This window comes from Diabrotica undecimpunctata, chromosome 8 (genome assembly GCF_040954645.1).
Source record: "Diabrotica undecimpunctata isolate CICGRU chromosome 8, icDiaUnde3, whole genome shotgun sequence".
Taxonomy (NCBI): Eukaryota; Metazoa; Arthropoda; class Insecta; order Coleoptera; family Chrysomelidae; genus Diabrotica; species Diabrotica undecimpunctata.
Window position 1 is genome coordinate 130,205,423 of NC_092810.1, and position 23,956 is coordinate 130,229,378.

At 34.2% G+C, this 23,956-nt stretch overlaps 1 protein-coding gene across 2 annotated transcripts in view; it reads right to left on the bottom strand.

Moving 5' to 3' along the window:
* Positions 1-1,470: 1,470 nt before the first annotated feature.
* The window catches only part of LOC140448016 (uncharacterized), a 43,778-nt gene continuing 21,292 nt past the window's right edge, over positions 1,471-23,956 (bottom strand). The window contains exons 4-6 of one of the 2 annotated variants that reach the window (XM_072541055.1): positions 11,663-11,793; positions 2,469-2,689; positions 1,471-1,580 (exon numbers count right to left, since the gene is read on the bottom strand). In XM_072541055.1, the coding sequence (XP_072397156.1) occupies positions 2,507-2,689; positions 11,663-11,793 (314 nt within the window). In that variant the 3' untranslated portion in view covers positions 1,471-1,580; positions 2,469-2,506. Of the gene's footprint in view, positions 1,581-2,464; positions 2,690-11,662; positions 11,794-23,956 lie in introns of both variants that reach the window. The other variant, XM_072541056.1, reaches the window with a different exon arrangement.

Genomic DNA, 23,956 nt, shown 5'->3' on the forward strand with positions numbered 1-23,956 from the left:
ATTTTAAGTAGAAAACATTATAAAATACAATAATGGCGTTAATATTTCTGACAGTAGGATTTTGATTGACGGGTGGAGCAGATGATATATTCTTTATAAAAGGTCTCATAAACAATGCCATATGCCGTCATCTCTTTTATTCAGACAATTTGTCCTTTTTCCAATTTCTATAGTTTCTCGGATAATTCTTGGTTTTTAAAAGCGAATGAGGGCTATGGTTCTTGAGTTTTCAAAATAAATTTTGTGATATGTTTAGAGACGGTGTTAACAAATAGCTGAAATTGAGTCGGAATTGCGAACAGACACGGAATGTTCGTAAATCCTATTTTGGATTCTACGATTTGTTTGGCCTCTATAGGATCGGGGCCAGTTTGCACAAGAAATTTCATGAACTCTGTGTTGGTTATTTGGAATGTTGTCTTTGATTGATCGGACAAGAGATGAATGTTTTTGTTGAGGTTAAATAGTAAATATTGCCCTTGTTCCTCTTGATTTAACAAACTTGTAGATTTTGTCAGTGACTCCTTTGATGTATGGAAAAAAACTTTCGTATGATGAGGGTCTGAGTCTTTGATTTGAGATTAAATGGAAGATTGATGTCTGTGGATGCTCCTAATGACGTGATTTTTGCGGTTACCGTTTTGGATCAGTGCTTGTTTTAAACTAGAAAGTACAGCGGGTCTACTTGCATCATCACAAAGGCGCTTTGATCTGAAGACAAGGGTATTAATAACTGAATTAATTTGTGAAGGTAGATGATGAGAGTTGCCATGCAAGTTACGATTGGTATGGGTGGGTTTTCGATTAAAATAGTAACGAAAACCTTAGGATTGTTTTTTCAATATATCGTAGCCAACATGTTGGCTTGAGCATTGATGTGGATAGTGCTCGGGTCTCGAATTATTCCATAAAGATTTTGGCAATTACTGGAGATAGTGAGGAGCCCATTGGGGCATCATTTATTTGTCTGTGGAATTGATTTTGGAAGATGAAATAAGTATTCGACCTGCAACGTTCAATAAGAGATAAGTGGTCTTGCTGAATACTGTATAGAGAATTGTAGTTTTGAGAATATTTAGAATTTCGTCTGTAGGAATGTTTGTAAAAAGTGAAACGATATCAACACTGACTATAATGTCTGACGGTGAGATAGTGTTTAAAAAGTTTAATGAAATAAAAAGAATTTTTGACGAAAGAGAAAGCATTTTCTGCGAGAGGTTGTAGGGTTTTGACCAAGTACTTGGCTAATGGTTGTGTAGGGCAGTTGTATACACTGACAATGGGACGTAGAGGAATATTGAGTTTATAAATATTGGGTACGCCATATATTCGAGGTGTTCTGGAAGACTTTTCATACGAGGAATTAGAGATTGTTTGATGTCAACAGAAAGAGAGGTTTTGTTAGGATAGGTCAGATAGGTTGTTAGGATAGGATCGATATAACACAAGGAAATACAAACTACAAAAATATTTTTTATATATTTTATTGATATTGTTATATAGATATGTTTAAAATAGTTACCACAATTTTTGAACCAGAAGTGTTGCCAATATGCTCATATTGATTACTATCGGACTTCCTGAAAATAGTATTATCATTAAATACACTTGATCTCAGCATATTTGTAAAACATATTGGGAAACAATATAATTGATATATAAGACAAAGGAAAATTATTCAGGATAAATGCATATATGCATGAATACCTGATAAAGAGAATGTACCTAAGTGACCGAGACTCTATGACAACAAGGTGTGGAGCTTATATAAGGTCTGTTCGAACATAACGAAAAGCCATCACGTAACGGTCACGCTTTTGCGCAGGAAACAAAATACGTTCCAACCGAAAGATGATCATTCGTCCCATCGTCCTTCCGAGTTATGTCGAAATTCCGAAAAATGTGATCGTCCAGTGACGATTTCGTGACGATCATTTTTTAATCAGGCAAATGCATGTACTCGTTGGTCTCACCTACGCACTAGGATCCTTTTTCGAATTACTGTCATGGGACGATACATAATAATGAACATGCACATAAAAACGGTAAATCTTCTTTTCTGTCTTCTACTTTGCCTTTCCAATTTAAGATTTTAAGTTCTTCTATTTTTCTTTTAACCTCCTTCCACCTAGTTTTCGGCATACCGTTCCTCTTCTCTCCTCTTATTTCTCAGGTTATTATTATTTTTTGGGTAGTGTCTCGTGTTTGGCATCTTTTGGATATGTCTTAACTATCTCAATCTTTGGGGTTTTATATTCCCTAAGATATCTAGTTCCCTATACATTCTCTCTAGTTATATATTTGGTCTTTTATCCACATTTCATTCCATTGCTCTTCTTTAAATATTTTCTTGAGAACTTTGCTTTCCCATAGTTGAAGTATTTTATATATTTGGTCTAGTGAAAGTAGCTTTTGCAGTGTAAGTTTTAAAATAGGTAAAGATAATTTAATTTGGTGAAAACACTTACCAGACGTCATTGGATGTAGTCATCAGACTATCCTACACCTAAAAAACTTTTCTTTTGAATATAAGTGTTTTTTGAGCTTTATAAACGCCATTCACTTCAATAGCACAAGTTAGGTTGGCCTTGTCATCTATGAACGAAATTCTGTGCCCTTTTAAGTAAGAGATAAAAAGTTTTGGTTCTTTACTATTCTCGGTTGGTGGTTGAGATACCTCAGTAGAAACCTTAAAATATATGACCACAGTTTAAAAAGATGTCAAAAGTGTTAAAATGGTTCTTAATTTATTTTTGTAAAGAGTCTTAGTACAATTGAGGGGATCAAAAGACAAGGGGTCCAAATAATGTTACGTACACAAACGTAAACTAGATTATCATATTTACTTACAGTCCAGTTATGGTAGCATTTGATCTTTCAATGCAAGCTTCCCCAAATTTTATTATTCTAACCTTTGGGGGTGTGAATAGTAGTGTTAATTTAAAATTGCGACTGAATTTCGGCGTTGCGTCTGCCTACATCTTGATTTTTAAAGAGAACCGTTTTGCTCAATATATCCACCATACGACATGAATGTATATAAGTAAAATGAAGAGAAATATATTTCATACAGTTTTAATCTTATTTATTTTTTTGCTAAAATCAATATTTAAAGTCGTAGGTTGGTTCCTGTTTATGGCTCGCCACTGATGACGTCACTGTCTAGGGTTTGTTACGCTTAGGATCTTAAATATTGTTTTTTGGAAGAAAAAAAATGAAGTAAACCAAAATTGTGTAAAATAATTCTCTTCATTTTTTTTTCGGTACATTTATGTCGTAAAATTTGTAAGATATTTACTTTAGACTTAAGACTTAGGACTTTATTGTAAGATAGTTCATTCAATTATATGAAATCAACTTTAACTTGAGAATATCCGTCAGAAAAAATCATAGCATGTAACTCGTCTTTAAAAAAAACAACAACATGCCATGATGAAAATAAAATTCTCCTGTTAGTGATTCCATCTTCTTCTCTTCTTCTTAGCCTTTTGTCGTCCATGTTTGGACATAGGCCTCTCCCAACTCCTTCCATCGGTCTCTATCCTGAGCAACACATTTCCAATTTGTTCCGGCTATTCTTTTAATGTCATCAACCCATCTCATCTGTGGTCTTCCTCTTGGTCGTTTACTTTCGTAAGGTCTCCAATGTTGTATTGTAGTATTCCAACGTTGGTCTTTTTGTCTAGCAGTGTGGCTCGCGAAGCTCCATTTAAGTTTGGCAATTTTTGTTGCTATGTCCTCGACTTTTGTTTTGGATCTTACCCAGTCGTTCCTCTTTTTATCTGACAGTCGTATACCTAACATTGCTCTTTTCATTGTTCTTTCTGTTGTGGCTAGTTTATTCATGTTTGCCCTGGTTAGGATCCAGGTTTGACATCCATATGTCATGATAGGAAGGATGCATTGGTTGAACACTTTGCTCCTCAAGTATTGGGGTATTTTGCGGTTCTTAAGTATCCAACTAAGTTTTCCAAATCCTACCCATGCTAGTCTTGCTATTTTAGTAATTTCCGCACTTTGGTTCTCTTTGTCAAGTCTCAGGATTTGGTCTAGGTAGATATATTTCTGGATTTGTTCTATCTCACTGCCATTTATAGTTATATGTCTGGGGTCATCTGTGTTTGTCATTATTTTTGTTTTTTTCATATTCATTTTTAGGCCGACGTATTGGGAGCTGACTGCTAATTCTCCCATCATAATTTGCAGTTCTTTGAATGTGATTCGATAGTGTGTGAGTCGATAGTGATTTCCATAGTAAATAATAAAGAAAAAACCAGGAAAAAATAAACCTTATAATACTATCTCGACATGGCAAGTATTTAGTCTAACGTCAATAAATAAACGGAATAAGTCGAAAATTATATTTCCCTCTCCATGTTCAAATATTTTATCCATTAACTCGGAAAATATCGACCGCACGAAAAATTTGTAATAAAAAAATTGTAGTAAATCACATTTACAACAATTTCAGTCCCCACCATTTTTGTCAAAATGTTGAAAATGGCAGAGATATTGAGCAAAACTGGTTCTCCATTTTTATTTCAAAATTAAAGATGGTTGCTAATGCAACGGTTGGATTTATAATGGCGAATTTAAATTTACAGTACTATTGACCTTCCTAAAAGTTAAAACAATAAAGTTTTGGGCAGCTCGCCATGGAAGGTAAGGCCTTTTTTTCGTTTAACCCGACTGTTTTTACGTGTGGCGATATCTAGCGTTGACAAGTTACACTACTTACTAAGTGTAGTGTGACTTAGCTGCAAAGGATCTAAGTTCATTTGAATCTTTATGCCACTGACAAACAAAATTATTTTTCTTAATCAACTAATACAGTTGTTAAGTTAAGTTACATTAAGTTTATTGTTAAGATGGACAACTTATCCGGTGAAGAACAAGATAAGTAATTTAGTAGAAATATTATTATTTTCACTTTGAGAATAAAGATTAAGAGCATAGCTCCAAATGAAATAGGCGACAAATTAAAAAAATGTAAGGTTTACCACCTTGGTCAAAAGAAAAATCGTGACTTAAATAGTGTGGAACATAAGAAGAGTGCTACATTTTTTTATTTTTTGAAATGTTTGAGGGCAATTCAGACGTAGATAGAAAATATATTCCTAAAAATGATAATAATTCAGATAGTTCAGAAGTGTTTTAGCCATCCACATCAAACATACAAGAGAAAGCTTTAGAAAATCAATACCAGATTGGCACGAATAATATTTATAAGTGGAAAAGAAATACAGCTAAAATTCGAAAAAATAGTGGTAAAGAATATGTTGGACGTCGAGGAAATCATTGTTCAAAATCAGAACAACTTGCACAGTTTTTTCCTTTCTTCAATACCGATTTTGATAAATCCTTCTTCTGCTCATTTTCTTACGTCATCAAATTTAAACGTGACATTCATTGACTGACATTATTCTTAACTCTTACCTAAATTAATTCGATTGGGTTCAAGTCTGGGTGATACGAGGGTAACAGTAAAGCGGTGTGGCCGTATTCTCGTCACAGCTCATCAAATGCGTATGTTACATATCGGTCCCTATGAAATTTAATGAGTTCATATAATTCTGTTTTTAAACTCGTTGGAGTAAAAGGTATATTATGTTTTGTCAACAATTTAATAATTTCATACTTCAAACAACTGGAATTAAACGCTTGATTTATTGTATATTGTACATTGTGATAGCTAGCATTATCATAATCTATTACTGAATTAGGTGGTATGTTGACTATTAACTTCTCTCTTAGCCATTTATTGTAATTTACCAAATTCATTTCGGGATGAATAAGGGAAATTGTCTATGATTTTTCATAAACCACATTTCGTAGGCTACTAAATGAGATGGGTTTTGAATATGGTAAAAGAGATCGAGATTCGATAATAATGGAAAAAAAAGATTTCATGTCCTGTAGACACACGTACCTCAGACAAAAAAAAAATAATGAAGAAGAAGGATAATGTAAACCTTGTTTATACCGATGAGTCTTGAACTAACGTCGATGCTTCAGTTAAAACGAAATGAAGGAACACAACGATCAAAAATCCACGAGATGCCTTTATAAAAGGGCTCTCTACTGGACTGAAAGCTTAAACCCAAAGAGGTCCTCGGCTTGATCTTCTTTATGCTGAAAGCAAAACTGGTTTTGTGGCATGGGCCGAATTAACTTTCTTGGCCAATAAGGGAACCACGGATTACCATGACGAAATGGACGGGAATCTATATGAAGAATATTTTAAGAAGACATACCACTCCTACAAATTTGATTTATAATACACCACATACAAGAAACTCCAGACATTCATATTACAACCCCTGGGGATGATCCATTCATTTCTTCATCTATACCAGCCCATTGCTAAGTAATAGGCTGCTCCAAAAGGAGACACACACCGTAGATACAAGTAGAGACAAAACAAAACAAAACAACACGTATGTAAATTGATTTCTGTAATGCAGTCAAGTTCTTTGAGAATTCATTTAAGATTTCAGCGTCAGTAGTAGAAGCTGAATAGTGGCTCACCTCACTGACGCCGACAGATACGACACATTAAAATAAACAATTTACCTTTATTGCAGTTTCCTCTCTTTCTCTACCTTGTGTTTTATGGTTTCTGTCACAAAACCAATGATGAAGTCAAAGATTCTTTTGTTTACAATTGCTTTATTCATTAGTTCATGTGGCTCGCCTAGAGGTGACCCCAAGCCCAGCTGCAGCAATTTTCGTCCCACATTGTATTCAGGGCATACGAATACCACATGATGCGATTCATCCACCACTCCACACTAGGGACACAGATCGTTCTCGGTCTTCTTTATTCTATATGTATAAGACCGGAAAGATCCATGTCCCGTCATAAATTGGATGAAGTAGTAGTTGACATGTATGTGCTAACACTCATACCACCTTACTACATCTGGGATAAGGGTCTTCATTCAGGCAGCCTTGTCTGTTTCCCTTGACCATTGGTCCTTCCAGTTCTCCAAACTCCTTTTTTTTTTCTTGTGTTCCTGAACCTAAAGTTTCATTGCCCTTTTGGTGCATCCGAACCCTTTCAATAACCAGGATATGCACCGGTACAGCACCTGCCACTACTTGTAAGGCAATGGTTGATACGGTCCTGTACGTGCTGCATACCCTATCAATGGTTTCCTCTGCGTCCTTAGCAGCATGTCTTTATATTTCGCTTTGTTGAGGATCTCATGACACACTGAGGCCCCATATAGTAAGATGGACATGACTGACTGTAGGATAACTGATCTTTTGTGTTACCCGGGGCCTCCTATATTCAGCATTATCTTATTAAGGATCGAGGTCCTCTCTTCCGCCTTCCGACATGCTTCTCAAGATGATTACTTCTGTCTTTTTTGTACTTTGTTTGTACTTTGTACTTTGTTTTTAATACCCCAATTCATATCTTCTATAAGTAGGGCTAGGTCGTCTGCGTATGCAATAGCCGATACTCCTTGTGTTTTGTTTACTTCTAGTACCCCGTTGTATAGAATATTTCATAGTGTGGGTCACAGCATTGACCCTTAGGGTACTCCAGCAGTCATTTTCATCTTATTTTTCTTCGATACGCATACGCTTCTTTGCGATAGGTAGTCCTTTATTATATTGGACACATATTCCGGGGTCCCAAGTTCAACAATCTTGTCTACGATGAGACCCCAGTTCGCTGAATTGAAGGCGTTTTTAATGTCCAATAAAACAAGTACCACCCATTTCTGTTTGCTTGTTTTCCTGTTTTTCTCTTCCTGTTTTCCATGGGAAACTCTTGCTTCCGCAGCAGATCGTTACTATCTTCAGTGCCTCCGATGGCAGTCTATCGGGGTCGGGAGCTTTCCCTGTCTTGATTCCTTGACCAGCGGCCTTTATTTCTTCTTCTATAAATTCCTCCGCCACCGCAGGAGAGACCTTTAAGGAGGTTTGTTCCTCCTTGGTGGGAAAGAGGATTTCCGCCGATTCTGCCGCTGGTCCTCATCTAACTTGTATGGAGCTTTCATGGAGAAATCATATTTAGTAACTTCATTGTTATTTTATATGCGTCGCCCCATATGTCGTCTTCTAAAGCATTTATTAGGTTCTGCCACCTTTCTTTTTTTATTGTTTTATTGAGTTTCTTTTTTACTATTTTGTATACTTCTTTGGGCTCGTGGGCGCCCTGCTTTTAGTAAAATTCCTGCGAGCTTGGAGACACTCGTCCCGTAGGTCTTCAATTTCATCTGTCTACCAGTAGGGGTTTCTTTCTTTGTTCCTTTTCTTTATGGTGTCCAACTCAACAACGTTCTCCAGTGCCTTTCTAAGTTGGTCAAGGTCAGATATTTCCTCTTCGTTTATTTTTCTGAACTACAACAGGTACACGTGCTAATTAAATGTTTTCCCAGTATATCCCATCGGCCGTCTTATGATCCGCCCCTTTACCTTTTCATATGTAATGTATCGGTGGTAGGTGAATAATTAATCGTCGAGGACGTCCCAGTTTTGTATCCGTCTGGATAGCCCTTCACTTGAAAAAGTTAAGTCAATGTGTGTTTGGCTGGCTCTCTTATAAAAGTTGGTTTATTATTATTGAGTATCTGGAGGCCAGCCTGGACTATCAATTCGTTCCATATCTTCCCTTTTTCGTCATTTGCGGGAGAGCCCCATTGTCGAGATTAGGTATATCCCCGGCGATCATAATTTGTTTTTCCCTAATGGCGGTGTTTATTATTTCGTCTACTATATTCTTATATTCTCTAATCTTAATATTTGGAGATATATAGCATGCCAGTGGGCTGAAATTCTACTGGCATGCTTATAGAAAGTGTGTGATTCGTACTCCTGACAATACCACGCACTCCAAGATCTTTGTTTCTGAACAATACCGTCACAATTTTATTGGTATCGTGCACCCAGCCACCGTACGATGTAATTTTTTTGTTCGGTTCGGGGACAATGAGCAGGTCTGTTTCCAACATGCAGGCTTTTGTATGGACAAGATCGTGAGCTCTTTTTGCTCTGCCCACGTTCACCTGCAATATCCTTATACCAAGTTGATCTTTGAGGTTCATTTTAGGTTTAGTTCCCTAGAGATTCGACCTTACATCGGTGTATCTGTTTAGACGATCCTAAATTATTTTCACCAAGAAAGCATTTATTAGTAAACTTACAAATACCACAGATACAGCATCTGTATAAACATGAAAATAATATTTCATCATCATCATATAACGGGGGTCCTACGGCGATTGCCGCTTCCCGCATTTCAGCCTCCATCTTTTCCTATCTCTCCAATCTCCCTCTTCTAAGCCTCTAGATTGCATTGTTTTTGTAATTTCTCTTCTCCAGGAATTTGGTGGTCTTCCCCTTTTCCTTCTTTCTGGCGGAACATACATTAAGGCTTTCTTTGGCCACCGCTCCTCCTCCATTCTCATCACGTGACCATACCATTGTAATTGCCTTCCTTGTATTCTATCTGAAAGAGTATCTCTAATTCCTGTACGGTTTCGTATTTCCTCATTCCTGATTCTTTCCATTCTCGATACTCGACATGACCTTCTAAGATAATCCATTTCCACAACGTCTACTTTATCTCGTTCATTCTTTGTCATCGTCCAACATTCGGCACCATATGTGGTAATTGGTTCTACAATTGCTCTGTATACGCGAAGTTTGGTATGCATCTTTATTTTATTAGACCACAGTAATGAATTCAGTATTCGGATGCATTTTTTCCCTTGGGTTATTCGGTTTTGTACATCTATCTTAACTCTGCCATCTGCTGATATGATGCTTCCTAGATATTTATACTGGTTGCAGCCTTTTATGACTGCGTTTTCAAGCCTCAGATCTGTGGTATTTCCTCCAATTTTTAAATATTCTGTTTTGCTTATATTTACAGTAAGCCCCCATTTGGCATATTCCTCAAATAATTTTCGATTCATATAATTTATATCTTCCTCATCGGTTGCAACCACCACCTGATCTTTTGCAAACAACAATGTATACAGAGTTTCTTGTCCCACTTCGATGCCCATAAATCTACATTTATTTCTCCAATTCCTCAATGCTTCTTGGACGTATATTTTAAAGAGTGTCGGTGACAAACAGCATCCTTGCTTTAGGCCTTTAGTGACTTTAAATTCATTTGAGGTTCTGGTTCCAATTTTTACACAATTATCTGCATTTTCGTACAATTTATATATCGCTCGGATATACGTCGAATCCAATCCGGACCTTTTGAGGACCTCAAACATTTTCTTTAACGGGACACTATCATATGCTTTCTCAAGGTCTATAAATACCAAATGGGTCTCTCTACTTCTTTCGACACGCTTTTCAATTATTTGTCGTAGGATAAATATATTATCAAGGCGGGATCTCCCGGTACGAAAGCCGCTTTGTTATTCAATATCTTGTATCTGTCTTTCAACTCTCTTCTTTAATATTCTGCCGTACAACCGGCCCACAGAGCTCGTCACACTAATACCTCTATAATTGGAACAGTCTCTTTTATTCCCTCTCTTATATATGGAGCTTATATAAAATTTATTCCAATCTTTAGGAATTTCCTGGTCTCCACACATACATTTATTGAAAAGGTCTACTATTAATTCTAAAAGTGCAGTCGGCCCATATTTAACCAGCTCTATGGGAATGTCTTCAGGCCCTGCGGCTTTTCCGTTTTTAACCTCTTTTAAGGTTTCCGTCAATTCAGATAATGTTATTATAGGGATTTCCTGTCTTTCGTCTCTGTTGTCTATTAATTCCCTTATCCTTTCCATTCATTTAACTTTATGAGAGAAATGTTGTCTTCATTTTTCCTAAACTGTTTTAATGTTTTCCAAGCTTGCGCCACTTTTGTTCCACCCATAAATCTGTCCAGTTCATCACACTTAGCCTCCCAGTTTATATTTTTCGCCTTATCCACGTCTTTTTTAACTTCTCTATTCCATTTAGCGTATATTTCTCTGTCTTGAGGATCTTTGGATTGAAGCCATATGTGATATGCTTGTTTTTTCTTGAGAACTTTCTCTTCTAGTTCCGTTGACAACCATTCAGGTTTTCCTTTTTTCCGATTTTCAACTTTTCCCAGTGCTTCATTTGCCGCTTCATGAATATATTTTTTAATTACCTCATACAGACTTTCAGGGTCTAAGTATATAATATTAATATTAAAATAATATTTTTGTATCTAATATACCCTAATAAAATATAATATCAGAAATAAAAATATATACCTTCACCAAATAAAAAATACAATATGCTTGTTATTAAATGCATAAAAGGCACCACTAACTATTTAACTTGTTCAAATATTGATATTATCTTTATACTGTTGGTTATGTATCGTTTCTGCTTCTTATTGTTAGTTGATCAATTTTTGTATGCAAATTAAAGTTGTCATATAAGATTTTTCGGAATAGAATACCTACTTATTTCATGTTAAAGGATTAAAAAGTGCTATTTTTGGATTATATAGAACTGTTACCATAGTCAGTTTCTGTATTTTAAATATATAGACATTACTATTTGGCACTAAAAAACTGCTTGAAATCCGGCAATCACTTCAAAATTTTACTAAGCTATTTCCAATTTAAACAAATAGCACGTGACAAAAAATCTACCCACCTAGAAACATATATTTTATTGAGCTCAAATATAAACTCTTTACCTGTTGTCCATTTAAAAGCCATGTATATTTTGGGGTAACTTCAGATGCGGGACTAATACATATTCCAAACACCTTTTCCCTATCAAAACTAGGATCGTTAGTTGTTAGGATAATTTCACCTTTTAATTCGTCTAAAATAAAATACATAATAAAGCTTTTTATCTCTTATTATCGATAGATTTCTTAAAAATATAATGAAACTTGCGTAACGTATATTATAAAGTGGTAACGATTAATTTTATTTGCGGTACTAATTAGGGGGTAAATTTCACAATGCTTTTATCAAAAAAAAGGGACCATCTTTATTTTGAGCGTAACTCGCTTAGTATTGATGCTAGAAATTTTTTAAGAAAAACAAAAATAAAGCATTTTTAAACACTTCCAAAAAGTGTTGATGATTCTTTACCAAAAAGTGCTTTATTTTTGGTTATCTCACGTTGAAATATTCGATTTTAAATTTAACAAATAAGAATCTACTTTTCATGAGCTACAACTTTGCTTGAGCTAGGTCTACAGACTTCATAGGTACACCATTTTTTGTTTTTTTGTAATGTATATTTTCATTGAAAAAGTTCGATAAATACTTAACTTTTGAGTCTGAAAATGTGGTAAAAAAGTAGTAACTAAGTGAAAAAATTCTACAGGATAAAAATTGCTTAGAATAAGTCAAATTATCCATTTCCGGATTTATTTCTAACGTATAGTTTTTCATCTTCGAGAAGGTGTGGCTTTGACCATCCAAATAAAAGCAACCCTGGGCTCAAGTCCAAAGGTGAAATTAGGGATAAGAGAAAATTTAATCCAAACTTTTAAGCAAATCCGTCGTGACAAATAAAATTACAATCCCAAACGATCATTTACTGGAGTAATAATTATTGTTATGGCAAAAAATAAATTAAAGACCAAACGTATTGTCCAGTGGAAACCAAGACAAGAAGCAATACGGAGCAGAGGACGCCCACCAAGTAGATAGACTGACGACTTGAAGCGGGTTAGCAATAACTGGATGCAAGCTGTACAAGACAGAGACAGATGGAAAGAGCTGAGGGAGACATATGTCCAGCAGTGGACGCAGATGATGATAAAAAGAATAAATAAAAATAAATGGCTTGTTAGTATGGCTTTTATTTAATATATGTACCGTGGGACAGGTAAGTAACACATGGTTCGAAATAAAGCTAGTCAACTGTTCGAATTAAAAAAGTATTTTTTATTAACCTATGTATACCACATACAATTACAATGATTTTATTTAAAGCATGTTCGTGTTTTAATAAAGATCTGTTTTAAATTTTCTAACAATAATCATTATGTCTTTATATCAAAAAATTACAATGGGTTGTCATACAATTTTTTAAATTATGGTCTGGGAGTAGAAGTGTTAAAATATTATTATGATAATATAAGAAAAACAAAGATACAGTAAAATGGTGTAAACAATATAGCTTGTTTCTCTTGGTATAAAAAATATCAATGTTTATTATATTGGCGACAAATGACGTCACATGACTACTTATGTAGGTCACAACGGGCGAGCGATTACTGAAAAAGGTTAAGTTATTTATAGGCTACATAATTATAATAATTGTATAAAACTGAAATTAATAAAAAAAAATACAAAAAGTGGACAGAGACCGTCTTAACGGCACCATCAGCAATGAAAAATTCTCATTATGACTTTGATAAGTTTTGCCACAATAAGCTGACCGGACCAACTTTATACAGCCTTAAAAATAAGTATAGCCGGAGATACACATGCCTGTAACTAGCACAATGGTATACCAGTACCTAGCAAGCACCAGCTACTGTCCCCAAACTGGCAAGTGTATGTGTTAACTGGCATGCTAGTTCCTGGCATGCTAGCTAATCGCAAGTAATTTGATTTTTCTTGCTAGTAGCATGCTGTGAGATGCAAGGCGCATGCGTAGGGGGTGTCACTGGCATGTGTAAACGCGCGCTACCGCTACGGGCATGCCAGTAGCTAAAGTTTATTCGTTTACCAAATTCCCATCAGTAAACATGAGCACGTGTTGATATTCGCCGTCTCATTCGTCAAGAGGCTATAAAATATAATTTATTACCGTAAGCGAGACAGATTCTCATATTACAGATCCCAACTTGTGATCATTTTAAATTCTAATTGTACCGTGTTGATTTTTAAGTTAATATATTGTTAAAATTAAAAAGACAGTCAAGATTTCATTTCACGTACAAATCGTCTATGTATCTGTTGATACGTATTTCACTTTAATAGAGCTCATCAGAACAGTTATTCATAGGCGTTCTCAACGTGAAAATTAATCTTTTCTGTCTTTGGGAAGCAACGATAAAATGGCTTCGAAACGGACGCAATAGCGACATTTGATATTAAATCCGTAAAATAGTTTCGAAACACAATTCAGATAACTGCCTTAATCTGGAGCCTTCTAAAAATTACAAGACATAGTCAGACGTTGATAAATATGTTAAAAGAGACGTGGGGAATCTAAAATTTGCATTCCACGACGTCTCCTCAACTAAGCCGAAATCGTTAGCGAATTGGTTTCTTGTACTCATACAGAGTAGATCCGAATAAAAATAAAATTAAAAAGACAGTCAAGATTTCATTTCACGTACAAATCGTCTATGTATCTTTTGATACGTATTTCGCTTTAATAAAGCTCATCAGAACAGTTATTCATAGGCGTTCTCAACGTGAAAATTAATCTTTTCTGTCTTTGGGAAGCAACGATAAAATGGCTTCGAAATCGTTAGCGAATTGGTTGAATATATTGTGTTATATTTATGTTATAGTTACTGTTAAGTTATTTACTGGTCGTGTTATTTTTTAGAGTTTAGTTTAATTGTGATATAATGATTAAATTTCAAGAAATTCTTACACTAACAGTTTCAAAAGTAAATATTTTAAAAAATCATATGATACATAGGTCGTACATCAGTACGACCCTGTTTGGCTTACATGTGGTTCTATTGACGATTGGGAATTTGTAGAATGAATAGGGTTTAGCAGAGAATTGTCAGATTTCTTGTGTTGGTGACAAAAATTAATTAATTGTATTTTTAAACTTGTTAATTTAAAAAATGCTTCATTGGGGTGAAGAAAAAACCATCAAATTATTGCTATATATGGAGAATTGGAGTGTCTTTTGAATTATAAATCATCTCTATATAAAAATACAATAGCCCGTGACAATGCTTATACAAATATTCAATGGGAAATGAGCGAAGCTATTACTATAAAGGAGTTAAAGGCCAAAATAAAAAATTGCTCCAAAAATTTCTCGCCTATCAATCCAATTTCATACCCAAATATTTTTCTTTTTTGAGTTCCGTTTCGGATTTATTATTAAATCTCTAACAATATCCGTGATCATTAGCAATATTTGCTTGTTTAATTCATTTCGAATACCTTCCATGGATCTCCTTTTGTTTGTTCAAATCTCAAAAACTTTTAATTACAAAACAAGTACTTTAGTTTAAGCGAAAAACCACCCGATTGTTTACTAGCAATGACATGTGTAAAAATCTACCCTGCTTTTTCGCCTTGCCAGTATAGGCAAGCGAGCTACTGGCATCCCAATTACTAGCAAATGTGTTTTTTGATTGCCAGTTACTGGCCTATGCCAGCAACTGGCATGCCAGCTACTTTCCCAATTTACTGGCATGTGTGTACCTGGCTTTATGTGTCTAAAAATTAACAGAAAAAAATAAAAAACAACTCAAACATATTATGTACGAAAAAAGTCGAATCAATTTAATGCTTTCGGATAAACAATATTTTTATTTTTTGCGTTAAATAAATATACAACGATGGCGGTTTTCCTACGCGCGAATAATTGTTTATGGAAGTTTATTATACAAACTTCCAACAGTTGGCTATGCGATTTGTTTATTTTCATTGCAAAAGCTAAATGCACGGGAATCATCATTATACCCGAGACCAAGACATCCTTTCCTTTGTATTTTTACTTGATGATCGTTGTCTCAATAACATTATTCTTTACCCTTTTCACAGTCATTTTAATTTTATTGCACAGTTGAGCTTAACTAATGATACGAACGGTAATGATAACTGATCCTGCTCTTAATTGTAAATTGTTATAGTGTATTTTTATGTATGAGAGAGTAATAAAACAATAAATTATGTATGCAAATCCCTAAACTGTTGATACGGGTGACTCAATGAAAAACAGATATTTGTCAACAAGTTTACAGAAGTATATAGGAAAACAATTTTAAATTGAGTATGACCACCAGGTATAAAGGTTGGAGCAGAATAGAATACAATAGTTGTGAGGGTTACTAATCCCTAAATAAGGTTGCCAGTGTCGGAGTGATGGAGGTTAACAGGTACTAATGAATTTGCAAGAAATGTATGATGTTTATTTTATTGGTTATATATAACCAATAAAAGTTTAATAAGTACCTACCTATTTGCAAAATAAAGTTTAATTCTTTAGATAAAATAAAACGTTTTATTTTATCTATTTGCAAAATAAAGTTTAATTCTTTGCCTATTTGCAAAATAAAGTTTAATTCTTTAGATAAAATAAAACGTTTTATTTTATCTGAAATGAGTGCATTCCACGAAGTAAAGGTTTCAACAATCAAACATTTAATTCTTTAATTCCAGGAATCTACGACAGTAATTGACTAGATAATTACCTTCTAAACTTATTCCACAGAAAATGTGATAGTGGGTTTTTCGATTTTGTATATAGGAAGGTCCAAGTGGCGTATTCAAAATTCTTAACAGTTCACTAAAAGTAGGTACTTCAGTTGCAAGGTGCAGTTTATTGTGTATACTGGTGTTATGGAAAATTTGGAAGTGCCGTGTAAACGCCGAAAAATTGGTCCTCTAACAGTTAATGAAAAAACATTAATATTTAATTGTTTTAAATCATTTACAGACACACGTTTATGTGAAAGTGTTGATGAGACCGTTGAGTTAGTTAGCAGTACACTTGGTGTTGGGAAATCTACGATTTTCAGAGTTATTAAAGAAGAGAAATGTGGTAGTTTTCAAATGTAATGCTCCAGGCAAACCAAAATTTCAAATAGAATATCATTTTAAAGAAGGACTTCGACGGAAAGTGCATGAATTCTTCTTTAGACAAGAATTTCCAACATTGGATAAAGTTCTTGTCTCAGTTCGAGATGATAAGGATTACCCAGAAATTAGTCGAAGTGTGTTATGGAAACTTTTAAAAGAAATAGGCTTCCGCTGGAAAAAGAATCCCAGAAAGTCTATTTTATTAGAAAGAAGCGATATTGTCATATGGAGAAGACATTTTCTAAGAACCATAAAGGAAATGAGAAACCAAAAAAGAAAAATATTTTACCTTGATGAAACATGGATCAACGAGGGTCATACACCAAATAAATTTTGGCAGGATGAAACTGTTACAAGTCAAAGGCACGCTTTGTAAATAACTTATCTACTGGTTTAAACCCACCATCAGGAAAGGGACGCAGGCTGATAATAGTAAACATTGGCAGTTCAGACGGTTTTGTTAAAGGTGGTTTATTAACTTTTGAATCAACTCGTATCGATGAAGACATGAACGCTGATGTCTTTCAAGAATGGTTCGAACAAATGATAGATCTTCTTCCTTAGAACTGTGTAATAGTAATGGATAATGCAAGTTATCACTCCAGACTTATAGAAGGACTGCCCACAACCAAGTAGTTAAAAAAAGACTTGCAGAATTGGCTGAGTTCAAAAAATATTACGTACCATCCCGGATCTATAAGAAAGGAACTTTATTCGTTGTGTGCCCTTCATAAAGAAAAATTTAAAAAATACGAAATTGATGAAATTGCCAAAAATCGTGGAATGACAGTACTTAGATCCCCACCATATCATTGTGAATTAAACCCGATTGAACTGGTATGGGCACAGATAAAGAGTGAAGTTTCAAGAAAAAATACCACTTTTAAAATTCATGATGTTAAACAGTTGTTTTTGGAGGCCGTAAATAATGTAGAACCTAAAAACTGGGAAAAGGCAGTAAATCACACTATTAAAGAAGAGGAAAAAATGTGGAAGCTGGACAATATTACTGATAAAATGATCGAGCCAGTTATTATAAATCTTGGTTCTGAAAGTTCATCTTCTGAATCTGATTTGGATTTGTAACAAGTAGCTGTAAGTTTTATATTAATATTTTTATTCATCTATTTAACATACCTTAGACGGTTTTAAAAACTCTTTTTCTCTTTTGTAATTTTTAAAAATTAAAAAAAATGTGAATTTTTTAAAACCCTTTTTAATGTAGGCCAGTCAGTTCTAATATAGTGTGTGATAAAAGAGGTCACTTTTGTTTACATACACATAACACTGAAATAATTCATTTATTTTTTACAATTATTCAAAGTAATTTTTCAATTAATCTTGAGCACGCCCATGGAGTGATCGGAGCTACCAGTTAAAATTATGCTAATTACTCTCTCGTTCATAAAAATAAACTATAGGTTGGAGTCCAGGCAATTCCCATGAATTCAAAAACCCTGTAGGATATTTGACTACGTCATTATGATAACTCTGTCAACTGATTTAAATGAAAACAACTTTCCTGGAACAACATTCGAAATAATCGCATTTAGATTATCGGTAACTGTATTTTTTGAAACCAATATTGATCTTTTAATTATGATTTTTGAACTTGTGAACTATGTCCGGCAAAACACGCTAAATTGCTTTACCCAGCAAGTTAATAATAAATTTACTTGAGAATTATACTGAAAAGGTAAAATTATAATTGTAACCGTCACTACTATGCTCGATGCATAAACAATAATAACTAAAACCTTATAAAGTTTTCGAAGCGATATAAGGCTTATTGTGTGAGAGAGAAAGGAGACCGGCTTTGTTCTCATCCCTATTCCGTGCTGTTTACTTAGTAAGAAGTGACACTGGTAAACGCCGCGCGTGGATAACTTATCTAGTGATAACAGATCAGTTATCGACCAGGGTTAAAATGTTTAAATTACTAATAGAGGTATTAAAACACAGGGTTTAGTGATATAAGGGTAAAAATTAATAGTTGTATTGTTTATTGCCACATTATAAAAAAATAAAACTTAAACATTCTGTCTGAAAAATTAAAAAAATATATTTGGTGTGAATAATCCCTACCACTTAAGGGGTATAAAAAATAAATCACGTCCGATTCTCAGAGTTACCGAATATACACATAAAATTTTATAAAAATCGGTCAAGCCGTTTCGGAAGAGTATGACAACTAACTCTGTTACACTTATATGGGTATTAAATAATGGGGGTTGGTGATAGAAAGGTAAAAATAAGCAGTTGTATATCTTCTTTCATGCTAGATTATAAGAAAGAAAAATAAAACAAATTGTGCAAAAAATAAAAAAATATTTTTGGGGCAGATCCCCCTTATTAAAGGTATATACAAAATAGATTGCGCTCTATTCTCAGATCTATCAAATAAATAAACAAAATTTCAGCCCTCTAGAGCGGGGTGTAGGGTAACTTTAAAATCTTTCATAAAAATCACATTTTTTAATTTCTTATAAAAAAAATGTAACTTTTATTTGAGACATTTTTTCGAATTGTGAATAGATGGCGTTATAATCGGAAAAAACGATTTATCGTGATACTCTAGGAAAATTATGAAAACGGTTTAATATCTCGTGAAATACACTTCAAATTAAAAAACCAAAAAACACATATGTTTAAAATTTTTTTAAATCTATCTAATGGCACGAAGTATGACCCCATACTACATCCCTTGAGGTAAAGTGGATGCAACTTTGAAATCCTAAATAAAAACAACATTTTTTAATGCAGATTCTGAGGTATTCACTACAATAAAAATTAGTTTGCAGACTTTTAATCCATATTTTTTTGTAATTACAGCATCTGTCGCGAATCGAAAAAAAAATTTAACATATATTTATTATAGAAGGGTCAATAAAAAAATGACAGAGTACGTGACATTGATAAAATCCTGTACAACCTAACACAATAGTGAAATCTGTTCTTCCATTTTGTTGTACCATTTTTATGGTACATACTATAATTGAAATAACTTGACTGTTGACATGTGTTTGAACTGGTATCTAGCCAAAGAGAAAAACGTGATTTCTTGGTAGGTTGTGTGGAAAGCAAGAAGTGTGCCTTGGCCATTTGTAGATTTATTTTAAGTGCAGTAATCTTACTAAACTAAGTATTTCCATTAAGAAATATAGTAGTAATAATATCGTATCAATAGTGAAGTTAAATACAGATTTATTCGTATTTAATGTTATAAATCTTTCGAGATTCTTTGTTATTTATATGGTCAGTGTAGAGTCAGTATTGAGTTTTTAAAACGCAAGGGTTTCGAAGTTTTTGAGATTTTGTTCCCAAATAGCAGTATCACACGCATACTTAATGTTGTTAATGTTAAATTAAACTCCAAAAAATAAATTATCAACTGTTGTTAATCACAGAATATTACTAAAACACCTGAATCGAAAATTTGATGGCAATACTTAATTGGATATTTAAAGTAACCTACCAACTTATCTCTTAAAGGGAACTAAGTTTGGTCTTTTGTATGAATAGGTATCAAGAGTGCAATCGATGCACAAGACTATACAACACCGGTTTACACAAACCGTAAGCCATAGATAACTGATGACACTTGGACACTGACACTTTCAACGTAGAAAAGAACATAAACCTATATTTAGAACAAACAATGTAAACAGAGCGTTATCGCAATATACTTCATCTAATTTACTTACCGTTACACGTTATCCGCGTCATAGCTCGTGAGGTCACATGATACCAACACGAAATATTTAGGCGGTAGGTGTGTTCTTTTTTAGAATCACTTTGCCGAGTACACTAGCATTACAGCCACTAGACATATTTTATTATATACGCGTAGAAATAATATTTAAAGATTTCTATTAATGTTAACTTAAAGAAATACACAATAATATGTTTAATTTAATTTGTATAAATCCATTATAAAACGTTTTTATGAAGAACATTTGTTCGGAACACACTGTAACAGTAATCGAACGAAGGTGATATTGGCATAAATTGGTAACACGTATTTGAGAGTTCCAGTGTTGACACGGTGTTGAAAAAAGTGTTGTTTTTGTTTAAGTATTCCATTTTACATCTTTATACGACGCATACAAGCGGCTCAAATTGTTTTTAACAAGATTATTTTTTAACTCTTGTTTTGTTTCTATTTATTTACATTTAATATTAATTTGTTTTGTTGTATAATCCACTTTTGCAATAATTAGGTGACCTATTTGATTTAAAATGGATTCAGGATTTTTTTATACTTTGGCAATTATGGCGTGCAACGGTAAGTAAATTAGATGGACTGTAAATATAAAGGCAATGCCGTTACGAAAAAGTATATTAGACAGTGGACAAAGTGCTCCTCCTACATTAAGCAGAGTCCTTGTCAGTGCTGAAATTCTCTCATCTGCCGTGCGAATGACGTACTTCACCAAAAGCTTGCCTCGTATCTAGGACTTGCCCCAAGTAGTTTACTTTTCTGGCAAGTACGATGCTTTTTCCCTCTAGTACAAAAACTATATGATCTCTGGCTCTTGGATCGTTGAAAATCATAGTTTTAGTCTTCTTGTCCGCCAGTATGAGGTCCTGCTTTCCATCCACGTCTTCACTTTGTTGAGGGCTCGGTTCGCTTTATGCATGATAGACCAGTTTTCGTTGTGCTCCATCCACATACGCTATTGCCTGTACACCAATGCCCACGACGGCCTCCAAAATATCGTTGTATAGAACATTCCAAAGCGATGACCCCAGGACAAAGCTATGCGACACTCCCGCCATTGTGCTCATAGAGTTACCTCTCGTAATATTCATACACCTATCTTTGAAGTAGTTCCTGGCCAAGTTCTGTAGATGGAGAGATATCCACAAGTTGCTTAGTAGTCTGACGATAATTTTTCAGCTATAATTGGTTTCAAATGAGTGTAGAGTAATAAATCATGAAGTGTCATAAAATTTGCCTGAATTTCGGTGTCGTCATGGGCGTAGGCAAATGAACGGATGTCAACTTCGTCGTCAAAAATTGATGTACCTCACAATATCATATTTTGGATATTTTGTGATAACCAATTTTATTTAATTTTTCGATTAACTTATTCTTCAAACTCGTATTCCATTATATGGTCATTAAACCTAATTACATTTTTATTTATAAAAACAAATTCACTTCCTTACTGAACGAATAAAAGCATTAGAAGAAACTGATAAGGGTATGACGCACCTCCTAATATTACTAAGAACTAAAATAAATCAACATGAAGACTAATAACGCGTAATGAGGTTTTACTTACACTTTCATTATAATCCCTCTTTTATTTTATTATTATCATTCGACATTCGACATTCGAGTTAGTAATTGTTACTACACCAATTAAACGTACAGTAATATTGTGATATAGAAATAGTGAAAAAATTATAAAATGGCGACATTTACTCCAAAGAAAAGAGGTGTAAAAAATTCTCCGCTATCTGTTAGTGAAAAAGTTATAATTTTAAATGTATATGATTGCATAAAACACGATCACCCTAGTTTGTCTGTGCAAGAAAGTGTTGAGCGATGTGCCCGAATGACTGGAATTGGACAGTCCACGATTTTTAAATTATTGCGAGAAAGAAAGATATCAGGCCAGTTAAGTCCATGCAAGAGAAAATCAGGAAGACCAATAAAAATCTTAGGTGAAGACACCAAACGTGACATTCGAAGAAAAGTTCATTCGTTTAATTTTAAAAAGGAAATACCCACCCTTGACAAAATACTAATGGAGATAAGCCAAGATAACGATATTCCTTTGATATCCAGAAAACTTTTATGGAAAACTTTAAAAAGTATGAATTTTTCCTGGGAAAAGCACAATCGAAATGCACTATTACTGGAAAGTGATGAAATCATTTGCTGGAGACGAAAATATTTGAGAACTATAAAACAGTACCGCAGAGAGCACAAGAAAATTTTTTATCTTGATGAGACGTGGATAAACGAAGGTTATATAGTCCAAAAAATGTGGCAAGATAAAAATGTAACAAGTGCTCGCCAAGCTTTCATAGAAGGCCTTTCGACGGGTATTAAAGTGCCTTCGGGAAAAGGGAAGAGGCTTATAATTGCTCACATTGGAAGCGAAGAAGGATTTTTAAAAGAAGGTTTGTTAAGCTTTGAGTCGTGTCGGACGGGAGATTATCATGAGGACATGAATTCGGATGTCTTCAAAGACTACTTCGGGGAAATGTTAAAATTTCTTCCAGCTGATTCGGTCGTGGTTATGGATAATGCAAGCTACCATTCAAGGCGCATAGAGAAGGTACCAACTTCAGCTTGGAGAAAGCAAGAAATTATTAACTGGCTGTCAAATAAAGGTATTCAGTTTGAGACGAATTCAATAAAGAAGGAACTACTAGCCGTAGTAAAACAACATAAATCTCGCTTCATAAAATATGCCGTAGAAGATGTAGCAGAAAAGTATAAAGTAACTGTGCTACGCCTACCGCCATATCATTGCGAATTAAATCCCATAGAACTTATATGGGCACAAGTTAAAGGATATGTTGCAAGGCACAATACCACATTTAAAATGAAAGATGTCAAGGTATTGTTTGATCAAGCCATTATGGAAATCACATCAGAAAACTGGCAAAAAGCAATCCAGCATGTTTTAAAAGAGGAAGATAAAATGTGGGAACTGGACAACTTGGTCGATCAGGTGGTTGACCCTATAATTATAACACCAGGGGATAATGACAGTTCTTCGGATGAAGACTATAGTGATGTAGAATTGTAATAACGTATCCAGTAAAGTTTTTGTAGTTTTTGTGAATAAATTGATTTAAACTTCCCACAAGTGTTTCAATATGTAAAGTTCATTCGTGTGTGTTTGTGAGTATTTCCCGATTTCGGTTCGTATATATTTTATTGTTACATTTTATATTTTTTTAATAACACTGTTCTGCTGTATTACATTTTTATTTCCTTTAATATGATTTTTAAGAATGCATATTCTTTTGTCAATTAACCCACTAGCGCGCCTCTGGCTCAGTGTTTATCTGTCGATAACAATGGACTAATCCCTTAAAACAGGGTGATACCTACCTGCTCTTTATGAAACGACAGAATTTTGCAATGCGGACAGAATTTATTGACGGATTATTGACGGATTACCCTGTAGCGCTTTTGAATACTTCATGAGATTTTATTACTCTACACTCATTAGAAATAGATTATAGCACTATTAAAAGCATTTCTTATTAAGGAC